At 42.2% G+C, this 22,595-nt stretch overlaps 1 protein-coding gene across 1 annotated transcript in view; it reads right to left on the reverse strand.

Annotated features, from left to right (window-relative positions):
• Positions 1-20,170, reverse strand: part of LOC149450863 (hydroperoxide isomerase ALOXE3-like) — a 61,219-nt gene extending 41,049 nt beyond the window's left edge. The window contains exons 1-5 of the mRNA XM_089691362.1: positions 20,030-20,170; positions 14,462-14,660; positions 9,327-9,408; positions 7,757-7,885; positions 1,357-1,460 (exon numbers count right to left, since the gene is read on the reverse strand). Coding sequence (XP_089547488.1) covers positions 1,357-1,460; positions 7,757-7,885; positions 9,327-9,408; positions 14,462-14,660; positions 20,030-20,170 — 655 coding nt within the window. The remainder of the gene's footprint in view (positions 1-1,356; positions 1,461-7,756; positions 7,886-9,326; positions 9,409-14,461; positions 14,661-20,029) is intronic.
• Between the last annotated feature and the right edge of the window lie 2,425 nt (positions 20,171-22,595).

Consider the following 22,595-nt stretch of genomic DNA (forward strand, 5'->3'; position numbering starts at 1 on the left):
AAAAAATTAAAATAAAAAATAAAATAAAAATGTAAAAAAGGTTTAAAAATTATTATTTGCTTATAAACTAATTTGGATTTTTTTTTTTACTAAAAAGATAACGGAATAAATTTTGGCTAAGATTTATGATAAAATATTTATTTGCAAAATTTTATAAAAAAAAAAAACACACTTTTTTCAAATTTTTTGGACATTTCATTTACATAGAAAAAAAATACAAATCCCAGTGGTGAATAAACACCACCAAAATAAAGCTTTATCTATCTCAAAAAAATGGTAAAAAATTCATTTGGGTACAGTGTTGCATGACCGCGCAATTGTCATTCAAAGTGTGATAGCGCTAAAAGCTGAAAATTGCCCTGGTCAGGAAGGGGGTAAAAGTGTCCGGTCTGGAAGTGGTTAAGAGTTCCCTTCACTGGAACCAAGCCCAACCCCTGAAAAACAACCCCACACCATAACCCCCTCTACCAAACGTGGCACAATGCAGTCAGGCAAGTACCTTTCTCTTGGCAAATGCCAAACCCAAAAAACTGTGGGGCCAAGGACAACTTCCTGGAACTATGTACAAGTTTTTACAGCTAAATACTCTTTGAGAGCTAGCCAGCATCTCCAGTTGTACCATCCCAGAGCCCAGATGAATCCTCCTCTCAACCAGCTATCTGAGGGAAATGCCTGAGCAGGAGATCCAGTGCCTGCCACGTTAAAGTAAGACAGTCCCGGGTAGTTATTCTGGTTTCCCACCAGAGTGCTCCTTCCCTTTTCATGCCCAGGGGGTGCAGGACTACTCGCTTAATCCATCTCCTGACTGCCACTAGGTCTTCTAGCTGGGCTGCGCCTTCCCTGCTACACATGGTTCTCTCAGGGTCCTGTTATGTTCCAAGCTTTTCTCCTTCCATGCTCCCTGTCTGGAAGTGAGCTTCTCCCATCTGGGCCCCCTTCCCAGGCTCCTGCTCTCCAGTCTCACTTCCTCTCCATCTTCCACCCGAACTTTCCTGCTGCTGAGCAGGCTCAATTACTCTTAAAGGCTGTCTTGGCCCCTTGCCAAGCCTCCTGTTGGGAATTGGCCAGGACCCTCCAAGAGCACAGACCAGCCACTGCTTCTAGATCTTTCTCCAAAGTCTTAGAGCAAGGGGACATTCCAGAGAACTGGTCTGCAGAGCCTCTCCGCTCTGACCCAAATTTGACCTTGACAGCCATCACACCCAGGCTGCTACTCAGCCTCTAACTAGCAATTGGAACTAGAGCTCCCAGTAGCAAACTAGGAGGGTGTTAAATAGATACCATTTACAGACTGTTTGAGTTATTGAATTCATTTTCACATAGCATAACGGAATTTGAGATGCAGATTATACACACCTGAATATTGTGATCTTCTCAGGGAAGACACTAGTTTGATGTCTTCCAGAATATGCCATGAATCAGTGTTGATGGCATATCCATTCAGCTTTGCTTCTAAGCCACTAAGAGAAGAAGAAATAGGACAATGATTATTAATACCTTCATTATGGTTGATAATGCTGGTGCACAGAAGTCTGTACCTAGGCAATCCCACATGATGTCCAGCCTTTCCCTACAAATTTTATCTGAAGGGTCAGAACTACTAGACCACAAAACTACAGCCAATAAACCAACCATGGCATGTAACAGCCATTCTGAGGCTTGTACACCAGGGAAATTAAGAGGAACCCTTGCCTTGGGCAAAAAGATTGTTTGGCTGGTTATGACCTTAAAATTCCTCAGTGAGGAGCACCAAACTGTATTTTAACCACATTTACAGACTCAACTACACTCCAAAATACTTATTTTGTAAACTGTTGTATCGGTCTTATCTAACCCTGTCTTGCAGCAAAAAAAAGTTCTAGGACAGTGGTTCTTAAAGTTATGGCCACTTTAAACCAAGTCACAGATGCGGTGGAACACCAAAGCCTACAGTCATCATGCAGCTGGTGATGTGTAGGTTACAACTGGTATGGGTGGTGTTAGTGATGCATGAAATCATACGTTGGCACTGGAGTGGATAAAATTGATCACTTATTCAGATGTGATGTTGTGTTGCGGTCTCATGACATTTTAAAATGTAGTTTATTTTTCTCATATATTCTTATAGTTCTATTCCTAGAAATTACTGCAATTTTAAAGATGCACGATGGAATGACAAATGAAGTTCCCTTATTGGATATTTGTTATTTAGCAAGCTGGGAATTTGAAATCATGAAATCAGCCTTACGATTAAATTCTAGGTATGGATATTTTAACAAAATGACATTGGTCCATACCTGGAATTCTTCTTTAAGCACTTGTTCTGTGAAACACTTTTAAACTGCGTGGAATTTTTTTCATGATTTGATCTTTATGCTGGACCTGCCAACGTCATGGGTCTGTTGTGTACATGCCATAAGAGTGGACATTGGCTGGATTTCCCTAGCAGAGCAGTGGCTTAACCTAACAATTGGATATTTAACACATTCAGCAAACTAGGACCACACCGCTATCATTAAAAATCAGTGTATGATAAATTTAACAAGTTCAAGGATTAAAAAATTGCACATGTGAGTTAATGTTTGAACAAGTTTGCTCACATATACATGTAGTTTTCTCCACTGGAGGTGTTGCTCGTTTTGGAGCGGTACTGCACCTGGAGGGGAAGTTAAGGGAAATTGGTTTCTCTATGCTTCCATTGAGCAGCATTTTGATTGGCTACACTGCCTTCAAGTGACACTGGTGGCCATCTTGGGTCTTGCAGAGTCTTTTTAAGTCCCTGCCCCTGGGTTTTGGCATGCATTTGTGAATCAGTGTAGGGAGAGCATACCGATCTGTCAACACTGATTGCAGGGAGTAGGGAAAGCTCAGGGCCTATGTCTGCACTTCTGCAAACTCCCTTTTGGGTTGGACCTGCCAGGTCGCATTCCACCCCCCTTGGGATGTCTTCAGTTTGGACCCACTACAGCTGACTCTCTGCTGCATTGACTAAGTTCCAGGCTGGTTAAACTTACCAGCCAGTTGTACTGTTGCAAGTTCAATAAATCAGTTACTGCACTCCAGGCCTTTGCGCGTTTACTGCAGTTGCAGCACGCTGCACCTACCCAACATTCACACAAAATATTCTTGCAATTTTTTTATTTTGTTTTTTGTAAATCAGCCTCACCGTCTTTCCAGAAGATACCGCTTTTCCTCTACTACACGGTTGTCTTTATTTTAGTTTCCTCTGGTCCATATACTTGTTTTGTAAGTGAAAGGGACTATGATTCACTTTTCAAAGTGAATGTTGACTTAGTTTAGCAAATAAGAAAGCAGTGTTCACTTCAGTCTTTGAAGCAAAAATTGGCTAGTTCATACTACCCACACAAGAAAACTGAAAATTGTATCAAATGTTACCATAATTTTCCTTTCTTACCACATGTATGCTTCCATAGATTGGCTATTAGCCCCACCTACTTCTGCCCACAGGACAAGTGCAAAGCTAAAAAGTTAATGCCCACACAACAGTCCATTCTCTGCCCATCACTAGAACAAACTGGGTGGGTTTAGCATTCCTTTAGCAAAGGAAAATTATGGTAAGTATTTGATACAGATTTCTATTTTCCTGGCGCCAACATGGCAGAATACATGTGAAAGACCAATAACTAGCTACTAGGGTGGGAAGCTTAAGCAAATCCTGTCTTATGAGAAAGTGATTAAGCTACCACCTTTCCGCCAAAGACAGCTTTAGTGAGTACTACTAAGTCTATCAGTATGCTGAAACAACATGCCAAAAGGACCTGATTGACGGTCATGCCTATTGGCTGTCATCTCTGCTTAACATGTCCATGATGTCCAGATGCTGCTGGAACATAGTTACATAGTTAGTCTGGCTGAAAAAAAAAAAAAAAAAAAAAATCCAGATAGATACACCCACAGTTGATCCAGAGGAAGGCAAAAAAAAAAGTTAGAAAAAGTATCATCCAATTTGCTCCTGCAGGGGAAAAAATTCCTTCCAGATTCCCCGAGAGGCAGTTAGAATATAAGTGGTTACTAACATTTATAGGCAAAGTTGATCCATGGAATATCCATGTATCAAAGAATCCAGACCTTTAAAGCAATCCACTGAGCTGGCCAGAACCAGCTCTTGGAGTCTATTCCACATCTTACTGTGAAGAAACCTTTCCATGTTTGGAAATTACATTTATTTTCCTCTAGACGTAAAGAGTGCCCCCTTGTCCTCTGATGACCTCAAGGTGAATAACTCCACCTAGTTCACTATATGAACCACTGATTTATATGAATCCCCCCATGATCTCCTCAAGAGAATTCAGCTCCTCTAATCTTTCCACATAGCTGAGCTCCTCCATGCCTCTTATCAGTTTGATTGCACTTCTCTGTACTTTCTCCAGGTCCAATGTTCTTTGTGCAGCACTTACTTCTGGTGGCTGCAGCCCAGCCATACAGCAGGCCCTTAGAATTAACTTGGGAACCACAAGGCTCTTGTGTGCTGGAGCCTTATACCATTGATGGTTTCTAAAGAACTAGGTATAGCTGTTATGGCTAGCTAAATGACTGTTTGCAAGTTTTCTTTTATCTGGATGTATTGAACGAGTACTTCACCTTAAGTTGGTAAAAGCAAACCCAATATGGGATTGGCAAACAAATGCCCATATGATCTTGATGTAATGGCACAGCAAAGCTGTCAACTGCTTGCAGCTCAAAGAGCATGCCCAAGGTTTCTTATACTAGAAGCTAGCCTCAGATGAGGCTAAATGTCCACCTGGTAGAACAATTGAGCACCATCTGCGATACCCTCCCCATCTGCTCCAACATCCAAATCCCTAGGACAGGCCCCTGGAGTGTACCACCTCCACAAGGGGCATTCTCTGAAAGGCTGCTCCAAAAATGCCAGCGCAGATGAAAAAAAGCACCATGGACAGCACCCAAATGCACCTGTAGCAAGTGCACTAATCTGGCTGCAATCACCTCAAGCCCCAGGTGGAGCACAGGGAAAGTGAGGATAGACGCCTAGGTGGCAGCCTTACCAATCTGAAAAACAGTTGTCTGAGCCAAAGGCTCAGGAAGCATTCATAGATTTAGTAGAGTGCATCTTTTCTGGATGGGATAGAACCTGAATGCTAGGATGTCCTGTTTGAGGAGTCAACTTGTCCCCTGAAGAATAAAGGCCTGTAAAAGCCCAGGGTAAATTGCCTTACATGAGGTTACCCTCAGTTCTTAGCTTCATACAAAAGTGGAGATCCAGATTCCTCCTGGTCCAGACAGCTTGAATGCAAAGTTATCAATGAGGCACAGCACTCTTGCTTGAGCTGTGAGTAGGATCATTCAAATATTCCCAAGGTGAGTCGGTTCCAGTGATCTGTGAAGGTTCTTCACCCATCCAAATTAATGGAATATCTGGAGAACCATGCCAGGTTGCTCAATAGAGCCCACGGCAATTGTTCCCCAACAGGGGATCATGTAAGGATTCTACCATGAGAATGTTTCAGGAAGGCAATACGGTTAGTACTTGGTCCAGCATTCTTATACATGAGGTGCTGAGAGGATGAGGGACAGGACCCCAGATTTGTAGTGCATGGGTCCAATAGCAAGGCAAAGAAATTGCTGAAAGGATGGGAACATTAGTTCTCTTTGATGCACACAAAAGCCAGAAAGTATCCATGGCTCATTTTGTTCTTCTCCACTGGTAAACTTAGCTGCCTTAAAGGAAAATAGTCAGCAGGGGCAAAGATTGAACATAAAGTACCAGCTTACCCTCTCTGTTCCTCCTTGCCAACTGAAGTTGGCCTGCTCTCTGCTGTGGGAGGATGTATGTTGGTAGTAACAGTACTGGATTGTAGCTTAAGTTATTCACAATAACCTGGCTATGGAAACTTCACACAGGCTCACAGCAGTCCTTTGCAACTACGAATAGTGGGTAGCAGAGCTTCTGTCTGCCTTGAAGCCATCTTGGAAATGGGCAAAGAGGTAGTCTTGCCCAACTCCAAGATGGCCAACGGCAGAGTAGTTGCCCAGACCAAAGATAACAACCATGTTCCATGTGAATCTTTATACATCATTCCCTTGAATGTAAACACCCAACGTTTCTTCCACAATGGCCACTAGAATGCACACTGGACATGAGGACATTCACAGATAAATTCCAAAAAACTAGAAAACATGCTTGTCTTGGAAATGTATCACAGTTCTATGGATCCACTCCCTTCTGAAAGGCAGGCTCCAAACAATGAGAGCACGTTTGACAAACATAGCTCTGGCTACACCCAACATTTCACCCCAAAAGAACAGAAGGGGTTCCCTGCATTTATCAGAGCTTTTAGCATTCCGAGGTCAGGGACTGTGCTACAAGAGGCTGAACCTGCATGGAAAACCACCAGGGTGGCAGATAAGGGTTTCTTCTCTTCACACTGGCTGTGAGTTCCATGAGGAAAAAAAAGGGAATGGGCTGTCGTGTAGGTATTAATTCTTTATAGCTTTACACTGGTCCTGTGTGAGGAAGCAGGCAGGGATACTACCACATGTATGATACCATATTGGTGCCAGGAAAATGAGCCATAACACTATGAATTGCTACCATGCATAACATATGCAGGCAACCCCAGAAAATTGGTGTAAACCCACTCTAAATCCCTCCATGCATTTATATTGAACATTGTTTAGCTGTAGTCATGCAATCAACTTGAAGGTTGATTCTGACTGAAGTCAGCTTTGTGCTAAACCTTGTCACAATTATTTGACAGAACTGTACAGTAACCATCAGGATCATGGCCAACTTTCAGTTTTGGAGATTTGAAGTCTGCTATGTATTAAGAATATATATTTATAAATATGCTGGTGAGTTACGATATTTGATTTTTATTATATGTGTAGCACCCCTGTCCTGAGCTGGCTACATTTTATGGCTCAGCTCAAGCCAGCTGAGCTGCAATTTTTCAGTTCTGCTCAGGTTTTCCCAAAACCTGGTGGCTGATTGCAGCTGTCTGCTGCTGGAATATTCCAGCAATAGAGTGGGAAGATCAATCATTGGGGTTAATGACCCAGAAGGCGTGGCTTATAGCGGGACTGCAGCAGGCTCTGACACTGGGAGGAACTGTCACCGACATCCCCAGTGAAACCAATACAGTGATCAGCGCAAAAAAAAAAAAAAAAAAAAAAAAAAAAAACACTGACACTGTACTAAGGGCACTGGGCAGGAAGGGGTTAGCATGAGGGGCGATCAGAGGGTTAACTTGTGCTGTTTTACTTGTCTGTGCTTCATTGTAATCACACTGCTTTGCATCTCTGTGCTTCGCTTGCGCCCCCTACCCGGAGATTCAAAATCACGTACATATGTGATTTTACGCAGCTGTGCCGCCCTGTAGCAGTATATCATCTATAGGGCGGTTGGGAAGTGGTTAATCACGATTCAGGAGTGAATTTAGCAGAGACAGGCCCCCATATGACTGCAAAGTGTTGGCTCTGTGCAGGCATGGGAAAACAGGGAATTTCCTTCAGTGAAATCTGCTGGATGCGTCAAAAGGTTTCCCGATTGCTTTACCCACTGATCTCAAAGTGCAATGTGTAGCAAGTTAAATAAGATCACATGACCGCAGTATGTACTGTACAAAATAAGGTACTAGGTAACAATATTGTCATGTTTTCTAAAAACTGTAGCTTATATTGCCTTATCATACCCATGGTATTTGCTTTATCTGCGCTTTGGGAAAGTCAACTACCCATCAATGTTAATATTTAATGTCTAGGGTTTCTAGCAGATCAGTAGATGTTTGATACATACGTGGAATATGATGTAAACGTAAAACTGGCGCGCTTCAGGAAGGAGAACTGTTCATTAGGAGGCAGATTCTGAGGATCATCATTGGCTAGATCAATGCAGTGAGGGGTACCTTCTGCATAAACTTTCCACCTACAGAATAGAATATTATTAAAGGTCCAGCTACTAGAACCAAGTCAGTGTTTAGTCACAGCGGTTATAAAATGACAGGTTTAAAGTCCACCTCCAGACAGAATTTCCATTTTGTTTTGGATAGAACGTGGAAGTGTTGGAGCCTTTGTCAGGTTTTTATTATTGCCTGTCTCCCCATTGGGACTGGCAAGACAAAATCTCTCCAAAGAGGACAGAAACAAAAACACAGTTTAGTAGATTGGGTTGAGTTAGGTCGGATCTTCAGACAAATGTTTTATAGCTACCACTGTCCTATTTTCTGGTTTCATGGATGTCAAAGACAAAAACAGTAAAGGGGAAATCTGTCCAGTGGGGTCACAGGCAGAAATAAAAACCCGATAGGAATTTCAACTTTTCCATAATGTATCCTAAAACAAAATGTCAGGCATTAGTCTAATGAAAATATTGCTGCTACAGAATTCATTAGCTTTATAGCAGCTTTGCACTAACTGAAAGTCACTTTTCACAATGCACTGGCAGATATGTAATTATCTGTTAAAGAAAATTGAGAGACCAGAGATGAGATCACTTTTCTATTTGAAATGTTTTAATGGGAACGTGTTCCAGTTAAAACTTTACATTGTGAAGGTCCACACACCAACAGCTCAGTGTGTAATAACGAGAAGTTGCCTCAGCTTCCTAAGCTACGTCCATTGACACATTTTGCCCCGCCTCTGGGGCTTAGTCATAGAAATGGGATTGTGGAGCAAGAGAAATGCTCTACAGCCATGACTGATTTGAGTGCATATACAGTACACAAGAATTTAGCAAAAAGGTTGAAAAAAGTTTATAGGCATTTTAAAAATGGTTGTAAATTTCTATAAATTAAACAATGGAACAGTATACTCCTCTTTAGAGTGTTCTAGCCTCAATCCATAGCACCAAATGTGATTTCTGTCCCCTCTCTTTCATCTGCTATCTGCATTAGTCAATTCTGACAGGTTATCCCCACACCACAACATTTCTGGAGATAGTCCTGCCCCCCAGACATAGATCATTGACAGCCTCAGCTGTGCATGTTTCCCTATGAGGCTGTGTAGAGGGGGTGTCCTTTCCCTCCACTTAGGTCTCAGATTACACTCAGTTCTTGCCTGTGCATTGCAGTGTGTGACATCAGATCCCTGTCCCATCATGGAGCTGAGAAATGGTCTTTGATCTATGTTTTAGAAGGCTTCAGAGAAGAAGAAAGAATGATTAGTTTCATGTGCATCAGCCGAGGCTAGTTACTTCAATGGGTACACCCCCTCTACAGAATCTCATAGGGAAACATAGCAAAGGCTGTCAACCACCTTCTCTGTGCTGAAGGATGGGCAGGGCTATTGATGAACAATGCAAATAACATCCTATAGTGGACAACCCCCTCCCACCATACAGAGATAGGATGCATGTGCTAACCACTCACTTGTATGTATCTCTATTCATCTCCAGTTCTAATTTTCTTTGTTGCTTGATAACAGGGTGTGTATTCTTAGTTATCACAACACCTAAAACAGAACAAGTTATGCATTCACATTTACTACTACAATACCACTATGTAACGCATCAATCCAATATGGGTACCAAACAGCCAATCCCAGTGAACACTGAACTCTATAATGCTATTAATGTTTGTGCTCTACAGAATCAGATACACAATTATCAAAATTTCACTATAACCCTTAGCAGCTTGGCATTAGATGTTCTAAGTCTGGTGCAGTTATTACAATAAAGATTGTGTAACTGGTTGTGTTAATAAACTAATACAATGTCATGGGCTGAACTACAAATATACTAGAATAATAAAAACAGTAGTTATAGTAAAGTTATCTTACAAATGCCCCCCTTCCCTCCAGCAAACCTCCAATTCTTACACTTACCTGTCTCCACCATTCTCCAAGATGTTTGGGTACGGTATACTGAGAGCCACAGCTTATTTTCCAAAAGTCCCAAAGCCAGGCTCTGCTTTTTCTGCACATGTGTGAAAAACCCTTGATAGAAAAGCTGTCCATTGCTGAGACAAATAGCAGATGGCCTTTCGCTATTAGTGGTGGTTACTAATAGTTTTTTTATCTGTGTACCTTTTTGGCAGTCCATTTCAATAAATTGTACCCATCAATGGAGGGAGCAAAGGCTGAACTATGGGACAGAGATAATAGAAGCATACATAGTGCACCATACTGAGGGGTGGATGAGGCTGGATTGCACTAACATTGGGAGGTGCTTAAACAGTTATAGAAAAATAAAGCCCAGGTATACTTTGCAGGGGTCTGGAATGGATAATGCATGTTCAAAACTATCAATTAAAAAAAAAATAAATAATGTAAGAAATAAAGTTTTGTAGGTGGGTGTCGCCCGCTGTGTGCATGCATATTGCGCTTTTATTCCCCCCTTCCGGAGGTGATGCAGCCAGGCACAGAACACTGCGAGATGTAGTCCTAAAGAGGTGCTGTACAATGGAAGCTATTGGGGTTGGACTCTTTGCGAACAAAGAAGAACTTTTTTGCAGGCATTCTGAGAGCGATCGGAAGTACAGTGTTGAGTCAGGAAATGCATACCTGTTGCTGTCTGGGTCTGCGCTCCCACCGACAGCTTTTGAGCGTTTCTTGCTGTTGGAGAGCAGAGCTGGGGGAACCAGTTGCTGTGTGTGCCTAAATCAGTGAGGACTAGAGCTGAAAGACTACTTGCGAGGACCTGATCCTGACGACTGAGCCTTCTAGGACAACTGATTGCCGAGTATAATGGGACCAGATCTGTTGCATACCGGGAGTGGCGAGTGGAACTACTGAGCTTACCCCCCCCCCCCCACTGCCTACAGTTAATGCTAATAGAGACTCCCCTTACAGCTGAACAGCCATCCATTGAGTACAGCCTTAGAGGGACAGCAGAACATGTAGCACTACCCCCTTAGGAGTCACCAAGTTATTTTTGGGCTCCCTGTCATTCCGGATCCCTCTCTGAAAGCTCAACCCCTGCCGACACCACAAGATTCCTTTAACCAGAGTAAACAGCAGAAAGTAAACACACAGATTGGAGTAAACTGATATGAGGTTTATATTAAACTTCAATGTGAACTTGGTTGAACAATACAAATTGGTATTGATACTTGGAATGGCAATAATTACTCTTGGCAACTCTAAGCAAAGAAGTAACACAAAGCAGTTTAATCAATGTTAGCAGGCCTGCTTTTCAGAAATTAACCCAATGCCTTCGACCAGAGGTGGTGGCATCCCCAGTGAGCAATACGATCTAGCAATAATGGGACTAGCTCACTTTGGGCCCTCAGTCTGACGACAGTTTAAATCTGAGGCAAGAGCTCTTTGACCAGGGTAGTCAATGTCCCTTTAAGTGCAGTGAGGACTTGTTTGCACGCTCGCTGGGGCCCAGTTAGTGCACAAGTAGGCAGGGATTTAGGGGATAGTTCCTGATTGGATTGATACAAAGGGAGAGAAGAAAGGACAAGACCTTTCCCTTTAGTGACACGTGTTGTCTCCTTTAATTCGCTGGGAAAAGAGCAGCTTTTAAGCAAAGTGTTAAACTGGCAAATGGGCTTGTTAGCAAAAGGGCAACTCCATTCTGGGATGCGGTGGCCAATGCCAATGGTGATAGAAATTCCTTTAAGAGGATAGGCCAATGGTTCAGGGAGCACTGATGTGGTATGGCCTGCAGAAGGTCAGCTCTGACTGTACTGCAAATGTGTTCAACAGTGGCTATGGGAACTAGGACGCAACACATGTTAACTGAATGCAATGTGCACAACTGTGTGCAGGTAAAGTAGCAGGTATGAGGAGGCTGTCAGTGTTCTCTTGCTTAACCGGTGTATTGGACTCACCCCCAATCAGTAGCTTTCAGCACATCCTGGTTGTGTCTCTTGGCGGATGGGGGCCCCCCCACAGGTTCTCCAGCTTCACGTGCAGCATTCCGTCCAGCCACTGTTCTCCGGGTCACCTGCTAGTAGATGGTCTTGCTGAACAAGGCGGAAAAGTCCTTGCTTCTCCCCTCTCTGCGGCCTGGTCTGGTTCTCCAGCAGTCAGTACAACTCTCATTCGGCTTATGCTTTCCAGCTTTCTCCCATCTCACTTCCTGTCCAGTCTCCCAGGCTTTGGTATATATCTGCCCCCGCTCACATGCCAGCACTTCTGGGAAAAGTAGTCCTTTGATACACTGCTCCTCAGCAAAGTCTTGTGATTCAGTATATAAGGTCCATGGGGCTGCTCTGCAGAATGTGAGTGCCACTGAATTTACAGGACACTGCCATCGTGTTTGTTTTAACATCTTGCAACTGACATTATAGCAAGGGTGTTACACATTCACCACCTTACAGACAGGCCCCAGCAATAGCTGACTAACACTGACAATTAGGTGGCAGCACTTTATGGCCACCTCCAAGGGTTTCCTTTTGTCAGGAATGCATACACCCCACCCACTATTGGGATTGTATGTGTAGTGTGCACATGAGGACCTGTAGTTGATGCCCTTACTATTAACCGTTTGCACCAGTTATTCAGATTAGCATTACCACAGTTCAGTTATTTTATGAGCCAATATTCATATCTAGTGCTGAATCTTTAAACCTAACAATTGCTAATCAACACATATTTAGTACATGTGCGAGCACCCATGTGACCTGCCTTTTAGAATGTCCTTGTAAATTGCAATATGTGGGGAGAACAACAACAAGGAAACTTGGAGTGCATTTGAGTGAACACATCACATATTGAAAACATCAAAAAGGATTCAGGCATCATAGCTTATCTAATCATTTTAGAAAGTTTCATAATAAGGACCCTAAACTTTTAAAATTCTGTGGGATTGACAAGGTAGAGCCCTTTTGGAGAGGGGGTGATTTAAAAAAATTCAACATCACAGAATGAAAATAGATGGATTCAAAAATTAGATACTTTGATTCCCAAAAGGTTAAATGTAGAAATGGATATCTTTTACCAGTTGGACAGGAAACCATTCAAATCTAAGTTCACCTTGAGCATGTGTTTGGGGTGACCCTTGACTGTCAGAAAGCATATTTTTGGGGGTATTATTACACATAAAAAAAATTAAGATTAAATTCATATTTTTATCATAAAAAAACCTAAATGTTTATGTAATGTGATGTACTCAGCAATGGTTAGGTGCAGGAAATGCAATATTACATTATAGGTTTTGAAGCCAGTACACCCTTCAGGAAGTATATAGTAGGAAGTGGGACACCAGAATGGGAGGTTCTTAGGAATGAGATAAAGACAAGAACCGGAGATTATGGTCTATGAGGGGCAAAAATGCGTTGATGCAATTTCCGGCTGTTTGGAGTGGCACCACGTCCTGTGAGTGGCGCGCACGTGAACCAGCGGCTCTCCGGAACCATCTTTAGCCCACTGCATTACCTTTGTTGAGGCTATCCAAGGATAACATATTACAAGGCGATTTGTTATTTTTGGAATGTGAGTGTAATATATATCGTTATTCATAGCTAATAAATGGCATGACATACTATTAGTGTTCCTTTTGCTTCCCTTTGGTATCTTAGTAAATTGAATACATTGACGGAGTGAACCTTTCATATTATAACCATGGGTCTGGTACTCCTGGAAACATGATCACATCACACAAAAAAAAAAAAAAAAAAAAAAACAGCTTTTGACTTTTAAGCCCATAAAGCTAGTAGTCCACTGTCTGGTGAGTGAGGAATGCACAGGGGAGGGAGCACTAACGTGATTGATATTTCTTTCAAGGTACGGGATATTCATTTTGGATATTTTTTCAGAGCACATAGCACTAGACATAGGGACTTTATTTTGTAATGTGTTGTGTTTATTAGCAATTATGTAGAACTGTATTTCACTTTTGAGCAGCATGCTTTAATACAATATTTGTGCAGTTTGCACAAATTGTTTGGTATATAATAGCACGGGTTATTTGTTTAGTTTGTATCTTTAAACCAGTTCTGTCTTATTGATTCATGCACCACTTTGCCTTAAAACACCTGTACTATCCAGTTGCTGTGTTCCATTTTTTGTGTACTATTATAGAGTGGTAGCTTATAAAAATTTTAGTAACAGACACTAAGGAAAAACTTTTCAAAATTGCAAGTTTGTTTGTTTAGCAAAAAATAAGAGACGCAGTGGTGATTAAATGCCGCCAAAAGAAAGCTCTATTTGTCTCAAAAAAATTGAAAGTGCCCAGTAGGCAAGTGGTTAATTACAAAGGTGTGAAAGGCCTATGGAGACCAAGCAGCTTAGAGTCATGGCAGAGCAGAGAAGCTATTATCACCAGCGGCTTCTGAGGCGGCGGGGGGGGGGGGGGGGGGAGGTAAGCGCTACAGTATGAATACTTGAAAGTACTTGTATTCTGCTATGGGCTGCTAGAGAGATTAATAAATTAATATACTTTTGCAGGGAGCATATGGGGGGGGGGTTGGTGATTTAAGGATCTCCACAATTAAATTCATAACATTAATGTTTGGTAATAGTTCACATCTGCCTCATATAGAAATTTAAGTATATAGAATAGGTATATATAGTAGGAATTCGATAGAATAATAGGAATGATAAAGTCATCTCTCACCTTTCCCCTCTGGGATCTCCACAGATTTTAATATCCACTGATGCAATGGGAATTGGTAGAGCTGGCCTTTGGGGCAGGTCACAGTAACATAGCTGCAGTACCAGGGATCCAGAATGAAGTTCAGGTAGCGCTCCATGTAGATCCTAATCAGCAGGAGTTCTCCAAGGTCTTTATTTTCAGCGATATTAAACTCTGTCACCTGGAAAAGCCAGAAGTGCAATCTAAGTGGTCTGAACACACTACAAATCCAAACACGAGTCATGGATAATTCAAAGAGCATGCCGGTAGAGATAAAATGACTCAGTAAAGCAGATTAAAGATCAATTATGATATGTTTTGTACTGAACATTTGACAAAAAGTGTCAGTATCATGAAGATATAAGAATAAAGATGCAATACGGCTGAGGAAAATTCTTACTGGTTTGCTCTTATACCCAGAATGCTGTCACCAATAACTTACTATACACATTTGATCAGCAACCCCAACTTCCACTTTTATCGGATGAGGTTTCAGATTAGACAACAAACTGCCCATCAGAGCCAAATATTTAAATAGAGCCATGTTGCCCCATTGACAGTCCTGCAAATGTCTGTTGATCCTTCAGTGTAGTCTACTTAATGCAGCTTCCTCTGATGGGGTGGCAATGATGCTGCAACAATGCTGCCAATCTCATACGGGCTGTCCCGGATTACACTATAGTGGGATGAAAAAAAAAATGTTGCAGGGGCATAGCTTTTAGCATTGTCACTCCGGATTTAAAACTTGTTTCTTGTCAGTCAGCACTGGATCACACTTACTCCTGCCCACTTCTCTCGATTGGCAGCACTGCCTCTGTTCCTGAGATCTTCCCACAGTAAGCTGCAGTATCTGGGAGGTGGAGCACGTGAGACTCAAAATGAAGGATTTGGCTCAGTCAGGAAAGGTAAAGGAAGTTGTGTTTACTTTATGGGGCTTGTGCATCACATAGTAAATGGGTTTGGAACTTGTTCAGACTGTCATACAGGAGTCATTAGTTGTACTTTAACTACTTCAAGTCCGGACACCTTCACCCCCTCCCTGTCCAGGCAAATTTTCAGCGCTATCACACTTTGAATGACAATTGCGTGGTCATGCAACACTGTACCCATATGAATTTTTTTTGCATTTTTTGAGACAGATAAAAACTATTTTGGTGGCATTTATTCACCACTGGGATTTTTATTTTTTGCTATATAAATGAAAAAGTCCAAACATTTTGAAAAAATTTGTTTTATAAAATTATGCAAATAAATCTCTTCATAAATCTTGGCCAAAATGTATTCAGCTATCTTTGTAAAAAAAAAAAAAAAAAAAAAAAAAAAAATCTATATCCAAGTCAGTTTACAACCAAAAATTATAATGCTTTTAATTTTTTTATATTATGGTTTTTAACATGCCATCACCCTAGCAGTCCAGTGTCACCATAGTGACACTACTACGTGGGGGGTGATTATTTTTCTTCCACACCCATAAAGGCTGTAAAAGCAATCATTGAGAAATGCTGTGATTGGGTACAGCTTGTTACATGGTACAAGGCTGTTGTGAATAGCCTTGTAGCACGTGACATCTTGCTTACTACTATTCATGTGATCACCAATTGGCAAGTCAGGGATCACATGAATCGGGACCTCAGAGGTCCCGTACAGCGATCGGTGTTCCACTGTTTCCTGAGGACACAGTGGAGACCTGATCGCAGTGCTGCACATTCCCAGGGAGTGTGCACAGGCAGTTAATGGGGGCGCAGTTTATAAAAGACAAACCCTCTTCAGCACTGCTCCCGTCCGGCTGTTTATGTACATGGGCCAGACAGGAAGTGGTTAATACCTTCCCATACAGCCTCCTCCTGAGTTGGTGTCATACGACGTCCTATCAGTAGGTCCCGCTCACACGGCTGCGGGGCCATGTAGCAGTGTGATCAGTCACCAGCTGCGTCCACAGGACACAGCCGATAACCGATTACTACACCGGCCCATTGGTCACATGACACTGGCAATCAGATCACATGACAATTGTATACAATGGATGGCTTCCTTTCATGCCATCCATTGTATACAATTGTGTTAGCAGTGATTGGTCAACATAGTCACATTGTACAGACAGGGCCAATCATAGCCCATCTGTATCATGCTCAATCACAGCTAATCACAACAAAAGACAATGAATCAGTTTCATTCATTAACAATGGTTGCAAATATCTATGAAATACATTGGTATTTGCAAGTGATCAGGAATTTTAGTTTTGTTTTCACATTATGATTGCTTAGAGCACACTCTCAACCAGGGTGCCTTGAGGTTTCTTCAGGAATACCTTTGCAAAAATGTCTAAAAATTGCCCAAAACATGTATATAGGCCAGTGAGTGGAACAAGCCAGCCTTTTAGCTACACAAAGCCACAGGTTTTCATTGTGCAACCTTCTAGCTGCTGACATCCTGACAACCAATGACATCAATTGACAAGGAGAATGTCAGCTGCCTGCACAGCATCCTACTTTGCCCCCCACCCCTCTCCATCAGTGCTGGGATCACATTAGCTCAGTGATGGAGAAAAACAGGGAGAAGAGAAACATCAGAATACTAGTCAGTACCAGTGTGCAAAGATGTATTTGCTTTGGAAGAATAAATATACTCTAATGTTGGGTGACCTACATGTGTGGATTTTGTTGTGTTATAAAAAACTATTAGAACAGTTTCACATTTAGAATGGGGTGCCTCAAGACTGTCCATAATTTTAAAGGGTACTTTGGGAACAAGGCTGCTCTTAGAAACCATGGGGCCCCCATACAGCCAACCTGACAGTCCACCTCCCCCCCCCCAAAAAAAAAATTCAACAGTTTACAATGCTTCAGCTATAAATGAACACTGAGTAATTGGTACTGATCACTCATTATGTTCATTCAGGAAATGGGCTGGTAAATGTGACATTTACTGGACCTTCCCCCCACTCTATCCTGAAGGATGCTATTGTGTATTTGCAGCTGCCAACAGCAAATAGAGGGGAAGCCAGCAGCACTGTGGGGGCCTGGACAGCAGGGGGAAAAGTAGAGTGCACAGGGAGGGTGATGGGTGTGGCAGGTGGCAATTACTGGAACCGATCCCCAATATGGCTATCTCTGCAGAAGCTGAAACCTGGCATGAGGGAAAGGAGAAGAAACAATCTTCCAGCTGCTGCAGAGAGCCATACAGGGGATTGGTTCCAGTAGTTGCCCCCCCCCCCCCCCCAGCCGATTCACCCAGCTACCTGGGCCCTGTACAGGACAGGTGGTACCCCCTTATTCACAGCTCTGCTCGGGACTGTCCATAATTTTAAAGAGTGCCTAGACTGAAAAAAGGTTGAGAAACACTGGCCTAGAGTAGTTCAATGCTACTATGGAAACATTGCATTGCTCTGGTCCCAGTGTGTTGAAAAAAGTGAAAAAAAGGTGATTTTTTTTTTGCATACTGTCACCAGTCAGTATCCCTCATCACTGCCACAGTGATATCAGTTATACAATAATGCTGTAGTAGATTAGTGACAATATGTTAAAAAAAAAATTTGGAATTTTGTTTCTTCATTTTCAAAAAAATTTAAACAGTTACAACTTCAAAAAAACTCACCATGCCTCTTACTAAAGACCTTGGACTGTATTCTCCAAAAATGGGTAATTTCAGGGGCATTTGTACTATCCTGGCATTTTTGGGCCTCAAGAAATGAGATTGACTGTTAGTACATTGATTGATAGAGTCCACAAACCATGGTATATATATCTATATATCTAACTTTCCTACAGACTAAATGTATACTAGTTCAGGGTATTTTCACCAAAGAAATGTAGCAGAATACATTTTGACCTAATGTTATTTATTTGCAAGATGTTATACCAGAAACTAAGAAAAATGTGGGTGTTTTTTTTCAAAGTTTCTGGGATTTGTTTATTTAGCAAAATATGAAAAACTCAGTGCTGATTAAATACCACCAAAAGAAAGCTATATTTGTGTGAAAAAAATAAAAAAAAAATGTTTATGAATGTACATGTCCTGAAATGCGATGAAGAAAATAAGCAGTGAAAAATGCAATGAAGCACATCAAAAATGCATCCACAATGCAGAAATTGTGGTGTGCCCTGACAGTACCCTGCTAACACAAGCAAAAATATGTCTGCAGTGGCACCGTACAGTCAGTCACATATTGACACCCCCTGAAACGTGTACAGTGACAGTCAGTAACTTGACACAACCAGCAACCCAAAAGGTATTTAGAATGGCCTGGGTGGGTGAAAAAAATTTGATGGGGCCCCATGGCGGCCTCTCTATGGCACTTAGCAGTGTCAACCATGACAGTATTGTCACGGATATTTATAATATGCCTAAATCAAAGACAGATAGCAGGTGGTTAAAAGTTGTCCTTGAATAGGGGACAGCACTGCAGGGAATTACTTTTGAAATTTTTAACTTTGAAGTGTGGGCAACAAACTTTAGCTAGGTACCAATAAGGTCCCTCTAATATGTGCCCTGCTAATAGCTGCTGCTTCTTACATGAAACATGTTACAAATATACAGTTTCTGACAACGATGTCACTGCTGAAGTTCTGGAGATGAAACTGACAGTCAGGGCTGAAGGACTGATCAGCATGGGTTCTTTTCAAATAAAACAGTGTTCTTTGATTGGATAAGAAGCGTATGAAAATGACATTCTGCCCTTATCCATTCACAGAACAACTTCTATTCTTTAAAAAGAATACAAGAAGTTTTCCGCATGGAGGAGCTGCACAGGAGGAGTAACTAGTCATTGTTGTGCTCCACCCCCAACTGTTAGCTTTGGAGGCTACATGTAGTTAACATGTTCCAAGAAAGAAGCAGCAGCCACCAGCAGGGTACACATCTGTAGAGGTACCTTATGGGTACCTAGCTAATGCCCCAATAAAGTTTGTCTGTATTTCAGCTTTAATTTTCCAGGTGACCAATCTGTCCACAATAGCTCACCAGCCTTTAAGCATCTCAGATCTCAGGGCCTTAGTGTAAATTCTAAATCCTCCCACCAGTACTAGTGCCATTGCAAGAAAGCTTTGGAAGAGGTAGTCTAGTAGTTAAAAACCCAAGTTGTAGTAGTTTCAATAATCATTGCAATATTTTATATTACATAATTGTTAATACTCCTGCACACAATTACTTTATAACCCTTCTGCAACAAAGACCCCCACAGTTTGAAGATTGTAGAACTACAAACCTCAGCTGCCTCAGCTTCTCTAAAGAAATGCTAAACAAATTCTCCTAACTGCAACAACTACAAAGCAGAATCTTTGACTACGTCCTGAAAATTCTTCCAGTCTGCTCCTCTTGGTTGGAAATGTCACAGGGTTTACAGAATCAGTGTCAACAGCAGTCTCCCCAAGTCCTAATGATACAGCACTGGATTTGTATCTACACATTCAGATTTTCAATGTTTATTTTCCAATAACAGCCTTCCTAATGGGTCCCCCTCCCACCTCCAGGTCCCATAGCAGCTGTGTTGGCTGTTGTATTGCCATTGTAATCTATTACAAATAATGCCAGCACTGCTTAGTGATACTCACAGCTCCGGATATGAAGTTGGACCAATGATGGGGCAGTTGGTGTACTTCACTTTCTCCATGTACTCCCACAAGGACAATAGAGACATTGCTACAAGTGCTAGCAGCCAAGTCTGTCCCTGTGGCTACCTTCAACTTATACATCTTCAGGACTTCAGGAGATGACCCTTAAGGAAGCAGTTCTGCTAGACACAAGTAAAGTTTGAACAGTTAGCTATATCATCCTCTTATGCAATTTACAACTAGTTCACACCTATATTTAGTTTCAACATCAGCAGAATCAACCACTCCAGTTTTGACATAGGGCATAGATAATTCAATCTAAAAATACAGCCTAACATGCATGTGATAAATGCTAGTTTTATATCCTACTATACTACTTTATTACACCCAGATAAGGAAACATCAGTATGATACTTACAGGGTTTTCTTTTTCTGCCCTGAAACATGACAGGGGTCAGGAATAAATAAATGCACCCTTCCAGATTTAGGTTGACCAATAACCCCATTTAGTATGCTTTGTGGTGCTCTGACTATGGATTCTGAACAGGATACATAGTCTGGTTGAAAAAAAAAAAAAAAACAAGTCCATCTAGTTCAACCAATAAAGGGAAAAAATAAAAAAAATTATACAATCCTATACCAACTGTTTATCCAGAGGAAGGCAATATAACCCCAGTATACTCCAATTTGCTCCAGCAAGGGAAAATATTCCATCCAGATCCTCCAAAAGGCAATTGGACTTTACCTATAAATATTAGTATCCAGTTATGTTATGTACATTTAGGAAATAATCCAGGCCTTTTTTTTACATTTTCACAGCTCCTACTGTGAGGTAGCCCCTATTTACATGTTTTTTCTAGGGATGGAACATACTCAGGGCTAAGGTGCTAGTACTAAGAAAAGGGATCATAGCAAAGTCAATGCAGGCCAACAATCTCAGTTATGGTCAAGTGGGTGAAAGCTATCCTTCCAGCACAATCACGACACTCAAGAAATGCTTGCCCATTCCCATTGTGGTGAACCAGGCACCTAAGGCCATAAAAAGGTGTAGCACTCCCCCCTTAGGAGTCTGAGTTTTAGGTTCCCCTAAAGCTCTGCACAGCCAGGTAACACGCATTTTCTTCCACACTTTGAATTCAGAGTCCGTAAATAGTCCTTGAACTTGGTTTTGTGATTTTTTTTTTTTAAGGGGTTAATAGCTTGGATGGGGTTGAGGGGTGTGGTGCCCAAGGGAACTGTAAACATGAGAACAACTCAGAGCAACCATGTACAAAAATGTGGATAAAAATAGTATCTTCTCTAAATGCATGAAAAGCTCTCTGGTGTACCTCCGCAGACCCCAGATGAATCCTCCTCTTCACCCAGCTGCCTGAGCGTGTCAAGGGGGCCCAGAAGCTGCCAATTTAAAACTAGCAATCCCAGATGAGAAGCTAGTTGGGCTTTCCACCTGACCACCCTCTCCCCTTATCCGGTCCACAGGGTTTGAGAATACTCACACTGTCCTTTCCTGTAAGCTTAAAGGGTTAGCGGCAGCTTTCAGGCCTTTTGCTGGGTGGTTTCTTCCACGCTGTATTGGCTTTACTCCGATTGAGGCGCTGAGGCAGTGGAGATCTTCTCATCCAGCACCAGCCCGTAGGTAGCCACCTCCTCCTTCCTGGGCCCCCCTCCCAGGCTCCACACTCCAGTCTTCCATAGTCCATCTTCCACCCAACAAAGCACACCTCCCCCCATTTGAGGGTTGCCCTGGTCACCATGCCTAGCCACCTGCCAGGGAATTAGCAAGGTTCCCTCAAACTTGCAGATATAGACTTCCTCCCCTCCTCCAGAAGGCTCTCAGGTTTCTGGAGAGGAGAGGTGGGAGGGCTCCAGAAGCCCTGACAGAACCTCCCAACCTGTCCTGAGATAACCTCACTACCTCTTCCCAGGCTGCTACTCAGCCTCTAACAAAAAGCTACCCAACTAACCTGGAAGGCATTACAAAGGGAACAAAGGGATGTATTGCTCTTGGACAGGAAAGGAAGCCAATGAGCAACAAGACCCAGGGAGAACACTAGGAAGCACCAGGTCCCCAGTGTTGATGCTGCAGAGGAACATTATGGCAGCAAGGACAGACTTGCAGTCAGTCACTCAGCATCAGATCATACACCAGTCTGTTGTCTCTAAATTAGGTTCTCCCAGCTCTTCAGGATCACTGTAGCCAAGTCCCCTAGATCAGCCTCTCAATCAGGGTGCCCAGGCAACCTTGGGTGCCTTGAGGTTTCTGCAGTGGTGCCTTGGCAAAATGTCAAAAACTGGCCAAAAGTTGTATACAAGCCAGCAGGTGGAAAAAGCCTGCCTTTTAGCTATACAAAGCCACAGGTTTTCATTGTGCACTTTTACAACCTTCTAGGCACCAGCATCCTGATAACCATTGAAATAATCTGATGAGGATTTCAGCTGCCTACACGGATCCTAGTTGGACCCTCCCCTGCCCCTCTCCATCAGTGCTGGAGTCACATTAGCTCAGTGATAGATCAAAACTGAGGGAGAAGAGAAACACTGGAATACTACTCAGTACCATTGTGCA

This window comes from Staurois parvus, unplaced genomic scaffold (assembly GCF_062004578.1).
Source record: "Staurois parvus isolate SC_StPar_1 unplaced genomic scaffold, SC_StPar_1.0 ptg000562l, whole genome shotgun sequence".
NCBI lineage: Eukaryota > Metazoa > Chordata > Amphibia > Anura > Ranidae > Staurois > Staurois parvus.